Source organism: Crocodylus porosus, unplaced genomic scaffold (assembly GCF_001723895.1).
Source record: "Crocodylus porosus isolate Cpor-Errol unplaced genomic scaffold, CroPor_comp1, whole genome shotgun sequence".
In the NCBI taxonomy this organism is placed as follows: Eukaryota; Metazoa; Chordata; order Crocodylia; family Crocodylidae; genus Crocodylus; species Crocodylus porosus.
Window position 1 is genome coordinate 6,328,621 of NW_017728916.1, and position 9,834 is coordinate 6,338,454.

The 9,834-nt window shown below is 44.0% G+C and overlaps 1 protein-coding gene across 4 annotated transcripts in view; it reads right to left on the minus strand.

Moving 5' to 3' along the window:
• The window catches only part of TAF1 (TATA-box binding protein associated factor 1), a 62,124-nt gene that overhangs the window by 34,449 nt on the left and 17,841 nt on the right, over positions 1-9,834 (minus strand). For all 4 annotated transcript variants that reach the window (XM_019536340.1, XM_019536338.1, XM_019536339.1 and 1 more), the window contains exons 12-17: positions 9,689-9,796; positions 7,848-8,021; positions 7,590-7,763; positions 7,406-7,510; positions 5,557-5,757; positions 617-758 (exon numbers count right to left, since the gene is read on the minus strand). In XM_019536340.1, the coding sequence (XP_019391885.1) occupies positions 617-758; positions 5,557-5,757; positions 7,406-7,510; positions 7,590-7,763; positions 7,848-8,021; positions 9,689-9,796 (904 nt within the window). The remainder of the gene's footprint in view (positions 1-616; positions 759-5,556; positions 5,758-7,405; positions 7,511-7,589; positions 7,764-7,847; positions 8,022-9,688; positions 9,797-9,834) is intronic.

Genomic DNA, 9,834 nt, shown 5'->3' on the forward strand with positions numbered 1-9,834 from the left:
TGGCGAGCGTCATAGCCCAGCCCCTGGCACGGATCTTTGAAAACTCCTGGCGCTCTGGTGTAGTGCCCGAAGACGGGAAGAAGGCCAATGTGGTGCCGATCTTCAAGAAAGGGAGGAGAATGGATCCGGCTAACTACAGGCCCATTAGCCTGACTTCCATCCTGGGGAAGATCTTAGAAAAGTTTATTAAGGAGGCCAGCCTGGGTTATGTTATTAGCATTGTATGGTAAAGTTCTACATATTAATTATGTATTACATAAAAAGGTACTTTGGTTTGTGTGGTTTAAACCTACTGGTGGATGTATTCACCAGGTATGTCCTAGAATGTGTATTGTGAGACACAGTAATATTACTTCCTTATTCACATAGTTCATGACTGTATCATATCCCCTCCATCATCTCCCCCATGCTGAAGAAATCAAGCCCTTTTCAGCCTGTTCTCACATGGCAGATGTTCCATAATTCACATTTTAAGCAAATGAAAGTGTATATATAGAGTATCCTTCTAGAAAGAGGTTGGCTTTCCACAGTTTCCTGGAAGAGAAAAAGGGAACAGCAGACAGAGAAGGTGACCCTGATGGGCAAATAGTTCTCTACATGGAATTCTCTAACTTACCTGTACGTTTGAAGTCAGCACAGAGTTTCAATCGCTTTCGAATGCTGCTCTCAGAGTGAGAAGGAAATGCCTTTTTGATATCTTCCATGCGAATTCTTCGAGGCCGGTCTCTGCTCTTCCAGAATAAGCGATAAATGAAAACCTAGAAAACCAAGCCAGAAAAATCCTGGTATGATTTCTGTAGTGAAGAAACAGCTCGCTTAATTTTATTACAGGCAGTGCTAGCAACGTTATTTCTTTTAGGCTTCCTGAAATTTCCCGTAAAAGCGCATTTTTGGCTGCTTTGCCAAAATTTTAACAATGTATGCTTAATCCTGCCTCTCCCACACCACAGCTTCAAGCCCTCGACCCATGGAGATGGAGCCTGCCAGCACCACAGCAAAGGTAAGTGGTAACAGGCAGGAGGGGCAGCGGCTCTAGAGCCAAGTGAGATGGGGGTTTCAAGGAGGCCTGAGGCTGCAGGGGGCAGAAGTGGCATGGGAGAGGAGTTGGGAAGAAGTGGGGCAGAAGCAAGCTGCCTGCCCTTCTCCCCACATCCTCCACACTGCCTGCCCCCTCCTACCACTGCTTTCCCTGCTGCAGTAGTAATAGGGACAAATTTAAGATGACCCTTTAAAAAAATCACCTGGCCCCGGTTTTCTTTCTGCCTAGCGCACAAGGGCTGGAGCCGATGATCTTGCAAGGTCCCTTTCAGACCCTTACAATCTATGAATCTAGGATTTAGATTCTATAGATGGAAAATTAGAACAAATTTATAAATTTTCTATGTACAGAATCCTAATAATTGGGGGGGGGTCTTATGTAAATACGGTAAGTTTTTACTCTTCCCATGAAGAGGCACCCCAATTTGGGCAAACTATAAGCCTCTGAAAATAATCAGTTTACACATGCCAAGTAGGGACCTGTTAGCCTAACAGCTAAATTCCCTAAGAAGACTGCCCACATTAGGTGTGCTCCAATCCATAACTGCAGGAATTGAGTAGAACTTCCTAGCAGCTATCTTTCCATTGTGTGGTGCTGGCACAAATCTCATCTATCAATGCCAGCCAGTTTTACTAGCTCCCAGCACCTGGAAGGAACAAAGCAACATGACTCAAATGAAGTGCAGGCACCACAGAAAGAAGAACTAGGAAAGAGGAAGTGTCAATACTGGGAGACAGTTTGGGACATAATGAGAAAAAAAGACAGATAACAACAGAAGGTGGGACGCTTGAAACAGAGGCTCAGAGAGGGAGAGTCTAAGACTAGAACAGGGTGCATGGGGAACAGCTGGAGACACAGACCCAAAGCAGGCTATAAGGGAGAAGCATCTCTAACCAGTACAGATCTTTTCCTGGCTACACTGTGTCAAAAATCTCTGTGAAACCCACTGGCAAAGCTTACACCTCACGCTCAGCATAACTGTTGGACCACAATCCAGATACTGCAATCAGTTGCTCCATTAGCAAATGTCAAACTGTTAATCTAAAGGTTCTCTCTTGCTAATGAAACATGCAAGGAAAAAACAATTCCTATTCTTCTGGATGTTTTTTTAAACATTTGGGATATTAGTCACAAATACTGCAACTTGGATGTTTCTTAATGCAGCAAAGTCATGCATTCATAAACTCAAAAATGCAAGAATTAATATTACCTTTGCTGCCTTGATCTGGCCCTTTTGTACCCATGCAGTGATATGCCGCAATTATATAAGCGCATGCTATATTTTTTCCTATAAGTCTTTTGTTTCATTCGCTACCTAGGATGGAAGTGCACTCGGGAGATGAACCAGGTTTGCAGTTAACGAGGCTACTGTCTGTAAAGTAGTTTCCTGGGCAAAGTATATGAATGCTATCCCAAAGAACTACAAAAATCTAGAACTCTTGGCTCCAAAATGATACCTTTTATTAGACCAACTGGGAAATCGCAAAATAATTATCCTTTCAGGCAAGCTTTTGGGCTCAAAGGCCCTTCATCAGGCTCTGGGGAAAGTATAGATAGTCCCAAAGAACTGGATTCTATCCCTGCCTCTGCTACAAGGTTCTCTCACATCTGGTCATCCATATGTTCCCGATTTCCTATGGCTCAAACTAATATGCTGGCACCTGATTTACAAAAGTGCTTAGCCATCACTAATAGCACAAAAGTCAATGGAAGCTGTGCTATGAACCCATCAACTGCTAACTACTCAAAGGGAAAAAAAAAGGTTCCTACATACTCTAAATGAGATACCAAAAATTAATGGAAATGTTTTACCTTATTCTCTTCAATGCCAGTTTTGTAAAATGGGGATACAAAACCTCTGCACATTCCAGGGTTATTATGAAAATACATTCATCAATATTTATGATACTCAAACTTAACAAGAAGCACCAAAGAAAAGATCAAGAGTCAATGAAAAATGCCATCTTCAGTGAGGGACTTGAATAGTATTAATTAAATATGCTTAGAGGCCATGCACTAAAAAAAGATTAAAACAAAATATTGATTTATTGCTCATTAAATGAGCTCTGAAGTTTGTGGGCACCAAATGACAAAGGTGTCAAATAGAAAAAATGTATGTGATCAAATCATGAATCTCAACATTTTATTATAGTGTACACACACAAGGTGGCTAAATCCTGGACTCAACTTCCACACGCTGGCCATTGCAATACTAGTATTCTTTAACTGTAATCATGTTTGTGCAGTTAACAGCATATACACCAGCGATTACAGGTTACATTCAAATCTGGGCTTCCAAAGCATTTGTCAAATTAATGAGGCAAAGATGCTTCCGTGTCCCAGATAGTATAAGAGTGATGTTGTAGTCAGGTGCAGAAATGATGGAAGAGGCAAGGATTTATTAGGGTGATTCGAAACAATAATTAAAAGATATCACCCTAAGAAATCCTTGCCTCTGCATTCCACAGGAAGTTTATGGTTATGCAATAGCAACAACAAGCTAGAAAATGTAACAAGATACTGTTATCTGATGATGAAGCAACTTCTTACCTTTTCTAATTAGTATACTAAGCACTTTATAATACAAGGAGATGCATAGTACATTAAAGGTATCAAATGCAATAGGTCCTAAAAAGGTGTCAATTTTAGTATATGTGCTGCCGAAATGCGATAGGTCCTAAAAGGTGTCAGTTCTACATAAAATAAAAAAAGCCAATAGGATAACTGCCTGAAATTTAAGAAAGCTTTCCTGATGGAGTAACCTGATAAGTAATGAAAATAGTTCAACTGATGGTTTGTGTGTTAGAAATGTAATCAATAAAAGAACCCCAAATTAACAAAAGGTATAATGAAGTTATTTATTTAAAAAGGTGATATGCTCAATTTACATATTGAGCAGCTGTTAAGAACTGAACATTTTTTAAAGGAAATCCAGCCAAAATGTTCAGGATCAAGCGAGAGGCATAGCACACTGATACCAGCTTAAGATACAAGGCAAGAGACATATATTATCATCTCACCTAATAAATAATGGGGGTCAGGCTAGATGATCTGTTCAGGTCCCTCCTGACCCTAGCTACTATGAAACTGTTACATGTTATTGGCATTGACAAACACTTTTAATGTTTCTTCATAATGAATTACTAGAATAAAAAACACATCAAAAGTGTAAGGAGATTATATGGAAGGACTACCTAAATTATAAGGAACCTTCTGTGGGACATTTATGCTGACAGTACTGACAGAAAGATCAGTTTACAGAAAGCAGAGGTATGCAAAGCTAACCAAAAGGTATGCCATAAGGGGTGGGGGGGAGGGGGGGGAAGGCTATGGAAAGGAACTTGCATAAGCAGATTGTTAAACAGAACCCAAAAACTACAAGATATCCTGAATACTTTGTCCAATACCACAACAGAACAGACAATAAGCCGTATCATTTTGGAAATACCTTAACATGACCTGCCTAAACTGAGAAAGCACACAATATGCATGGACACAAGTCCCAGCAGACATTCAGTTAAAGGCACCATGGGATCCAATAGACAATTCCAACAATCGTGCTTCCTGCCACGATACATGGGAGCTCTGATCAGCTGCTACTCCCAGCCACTATGGCACAGCAGGTCTCCAAGCACACACAATCACAGAAAATTAAGGTTGGAAAGGACCTCAGGAAATCACATCTAATCCAACTGCCTGCTCAAAGCAGGATTGACCCCAACTAGATCATCCCAGCCAGGGCTTTGTCTACCCAGGCCTTAAAAGCCTCCACAGATGGAGATTCTACCACCTCTCTAGGTAGCCCATTCCAGTGCTTCACCACCCTCCTCCTGAGAAAGTTTTGCCTCATATTGAACCTAAACTTCCCATACGAGTTAAACATTCAGATACACCCAAGGCTGGAGTGCAGAGCTGCATTTCCAGGCTCCAATGCACCCTGGAGGCTGGGAGAGGCAGCTGATTGTGCCCCTGAGGCTGGGAACCACACTGAATCCCTTGACGCCGCTGTGTCCTGAAAGCTGGGAGCAGCAGTCAGCTGCTGAGTGCTCCCAGCCTCAAGCACACAGAGGAGCCCCAATCAGCTGATGCACACGTGGCCAAAATAATTCCAGCAAGGTATGCATCCAGTCTCCTTTTGAAGATCTCCAAGGTAGGTGCCTACACCACCCCCTCTAAGAGTCTATTCCAGAGTCTGGAAATAACCATATTTATTTTGCATTGTATAATTTCTTGCTTCCCCCCCCGCCAATTAGCCAAAGAGGGATTTAAAACTTATGTTGATAATAAGTCTCCCAAGCTGAACTTTACCTAAAGAACAACAATGCAAAGAGCCATGAGAACTTGATAGGTAATTGATTAAATAAAATTACTTAACTAAAGTGTCTTTTATACTGTGTTCTCACGCAGGCATAGCACAGACAAGAGCGCCACAGTGCAGGGCTCTCCTAATAAGCCTGAGCCCAGCTCATGCACTCTCTCCGAGGATTACTTACTGAAATGACACATCTAGGACATACCTGAAGAAAATCTCTGATGTGAGTATTAGCCCGTTTAGAGTTAGGACCTGGAACTTCAAAAAGAGGGCACTCCTGACCAACAACAAAGATGTCCACCAGTTCCCGAACGTAATAGCCTTGTCGGGTCCGAATTATGAGGAAATCAGTTTCTGGCATCTTATGCAGATAGATAGGAGCCCGAAAGAGGTTGTTTTCAAATGCCTAACAAAGAAATAAACCAAAGTTTGAAAAGCAGGCATCAGAGATTTTGCAACAAACAAAAGTCTTGAAAAAGGATCAGCAAGATAGTCATCCTTATAGTCCCCATAAACATTACATGCATGATATATAAACATGTACAAAAAGGAGACATGTGCCCTGCTTCAGGGCAAAGACATGGACTAATTAAGATACGGGAAGATCCGAAAACAAAATGCAAAAAATTCCTTAGACTGGGCTTTCGGGAGGAATTTTGAAGTAGTAACAGAAAAGGCACTTGGCAGACAGAAAAGGGAGATGATTCCAAGCCTGGGGACGAGGCAGGTAAGTGCAAAGCTTGAAAGTGGAGAAGTTCCAGTGAGAAGCAAGGACAGAACATCACACTCAGATACTGAGGAAGTAAGACTGCATAGAGAAAAAGGAGCTCAGAGGGGAAGACAGATGGGAACAAACTCAGTGTCATGAAAATAAAGGAAAGCAAGCTGAACCCCTTCCCTATTTATCTTTATATACCACCACTCCCCCTCCCACCCAACATCTCTATCTACAACACCAGTTTTGTCACTTCACTTGTTAGACTTCTCCAGACCTTACCCTTGCATGGATTGGGACCCTCACAAGCCACTCTTATTTCCCCATTTGCTTCCTGAAGGCCTACTTGCCCATAGAGAGCCAACTGCCTAGGTCTGCTACTTGTATACAAATGTCTGTCTTCTGAATGAGCTGCACATCTGCCTGGAGAGAGGGAGAAGTGTGACACGGGCATCAAGCTGGAGAAAGATCTAGGGAATGGACTGGGCAGGGGGATTTATTCTGAAAACAGCACATGGCTTAACTCTTGGCCCAGGGGATCATGGTTTAAAATCTGCATGCCTGCATCTTGCTTCCCTGCCCAGATCTTTTGCCAACTTTGCTTCTTGGTATCATACACTGCAGGCCCACAAGGCTGCTACAGCAAAACCAGTCAAATGTTAGCCAGAACCAGACATGTCAACAATACAATTTGTCACAAGTTCCGTCACCAGGTGGTTCTCACTACAGTACTGGGGTCTAAGACTCTCCAATCTTTCCTCATCCTACTGCAACCACAATTTTCTCAATGACAGCTTCTTGCCCAGTTAACCAGCAGACACGGATGAGTCCCTCTTGCAATAACTGGCATCTGGTAGGTCTTCCAATTTTTAAGCTCAGTTGCTGGAATGTGGATGAAAATGACAGTAATTTAGCTTAGGAAAATAAGACCAGAGAGATGGGAGTCTCCTGTGCCACTGAGTCCAGTCTCCTGCATTTATAGGCAGACATTTATCCAAAGAGAACTACAGCACACTCACCCCAACCTCTCATAAACTAAAACCATTAAGCACATTAAGAAAGCAGGGACAGTTAAGGGCTAGAGTAGCTCACACCCACGGAGGTGGAAGAATCTCCACGCTGGAAGTTAAGAACAGGTTAGAAACTGCTTAGGTAGTGTTGATCCTTCCTTGGAGCAAAGGGGTGGACTACATGACTTCCCAAGGGCCCTTCCAACCTAGGGACAAATGGACTGAAAGGGAGATTTCCACCACAGAGCTTTGCCACCCTCTACAGCTGGCTGGTAGATCCAGAAAGATCAAAACCAGCCCCTGCCCTCCCCCCCACACCTCCACCTCACCTGCAGTAACTGGCCTGGGTGCAGGGATCCCAGGAAGGGAGATGTGTGACAGTAAACAGTCTCTCCATATTTGCAGTCTGGGGCTCCAGGATCCTTGCCAGGTTTCTGTAAAAAGCAAAGCAGGTGCAGTCAGCACCCAACAACAGACAGGAAACGGTGCCTGAACAATAAACTTTGTACTTACTCGTTTGTAGTAATTCTTTATCTTTGTTGCCATGCCAACCTGCATCATTAAAGGGGCATTTTCCTCACTGTACTCAGCCAGAATGAGGTCACCATCCTTGCCAGTCAAGTCCTGCGGTGTGCGCATGAAAAACATCTCGCCGCCTCCTGAAGCCTGCCGTTCCTGCTCTCTCATCTGTGTGTGGGGCAAGAGATGTCATCAGGGAAACAAGCAGCCAAATATCTGCCATGGTAGGATCTTGATTTCCTTGGGCTTTACCTTGGCTTTCTTCTTAATATGTTTCAGCAGTGGTTGCACAGCATGGGGTCCTGGCTGGGACAAGGCCCCAAAAGAGTATTTTTTCAGTGGAGGGCGATGAAATTGTCGAAGCTTCATAGGACCCATATGAGTGGGGAAGAATGGCTGGCGAAGTTCCACTGCAGGGATAGAATGCTGGTCCAAGACAGAAACACAGACTCAGGACATTGAGCTCAATACAGATGCCACTCTCCAGCCTCCACCATGCATATGAGAGAAAGAGGACTTTTAGGAATGCATACATTTTCCCTGCATTTCTGGGAAACTAGCTGGGATCTTATGACCCAAATCACAACTTTGCCTTTCTATAGACATGGGGTGACTAATGTACTAATGTCTAACTAACATCTAATAATCTCCACATCAGATGAAATGGTCTCATTAGCAACAAAAATAGGGTATCAACATCCTAAGATCTAGAAAAAATTACTCTAAACCAGGGGTGGGTAATCATTTCAGCTGGAGGGCTGCTAAACCAGTTTTGGCAAGCTGTAGAGGGCTGCACACAAAATCTATCGGAAGATATCATTTCAATAAATTATAAATAAAAACAAATCGTATACTAAAAAAAGTCAACTATCTATTATAACAGATTTGTTTCAAAAAATAATTTTTGATTTATGCTCTTTTGAGTAGAGTGGAAACTGCCCAGCTTAAGTTTCCCTCCCACCCTGACTTGGCAGGGAACCTGCTGCCCAGCACACATCCCCACAGCTTCCCCTCACTGCCCGCTGTCTGGACCATCACAGCAGGGGCCGGAGGAGGAAGCCAAGCAGTATCCTGGCAGCTGCAGCCACACCAAGAGCAGCCCCACTGGGAAGCTGTGCGCACTGGCCAGGGGCAGGTGGGAATATGGCACAGGCTGCCCCAGGCAGGGCTCAACCCCATAAGGAGCACCATGGGCCAGATGCAATCAATTGGTGGGCACCTGTTGCAGGCTGGATCCAATTAGTTGGAGGGCCAGATCCAGCCCATGGGCTGTATTTTGCCCACCCTTGCTCTAAACAGATGGATTTGTTTAACTCAGGGTAGGACTGGCATGGTACAATTAGGGAGGTACTACTTTATTGACAGAACACAGGAAATGTAACAATCCTGGAGTCTGAGAAGAAGGAAATAGATCATTGGCTGAACAATGAAAATCTGAGAGAGGTACATCAGGGTGATTTACTTCAGTGATTCTGTGGGCACAGAGTCTGTTAAGGGCTTGTGTACGTGTGGACACTCAGGAATATTTATCCAAACTAACTGCTTTAGTTACACAGCATTAACTTCCTGTGTGGACACTCAAATCTGTTTGGAATTCACATCTAAATACAATTCAGACAGATTCTCCTGAGCACCTCTGTGCAGGCAGCTCCAAACCACAACAGGTTTCTACTGAGGATGAAACATTGTTCCTTCCACTCTGCATCCAGCATCACATTGCTACTATCAATGTTCCCTCTAAGGTTTAGTGATCCGTGAGCAATCCTGGCTGGGAGTGTGCGGGTATCTCAGCGTGCCTGCCCCTCCTCACCTCCCACAGCAGCCTGTGGCCGGGTCGGGGCAGGTGGCAGGCGGCCGGACGTCAAGCCAGCAGCGGTAGCGGGGGAAGCGTTGGCACCCCCTTGCTATGGCACTGGGCGTTCTCCCCCTTCTCCCCCCCCCAGGCCAGCGTCCGGGGGCCCATGGCCCCCTACTGCCCCCCACCCTGTCGGTACGCCACTATGCACATGGCATTAAAAAGTTATTGTGCAGCATCATTTTTTATTGTGCACAGCCATCCACACATGCAACTTAGAGGGAATGCTGGCTAGTACCTGGATGATATTGCCTCCAAAAGTTCCTCGAAGGCCCTGCTGTTTGGGATAGTAAAACTCATCATTGGAGAGGTTCCAGGGATCCTTCACCTCCGGCTGAGACATATTCTGATTTAACACCATTAAAAAAAAAAAAAAAAAAAAAA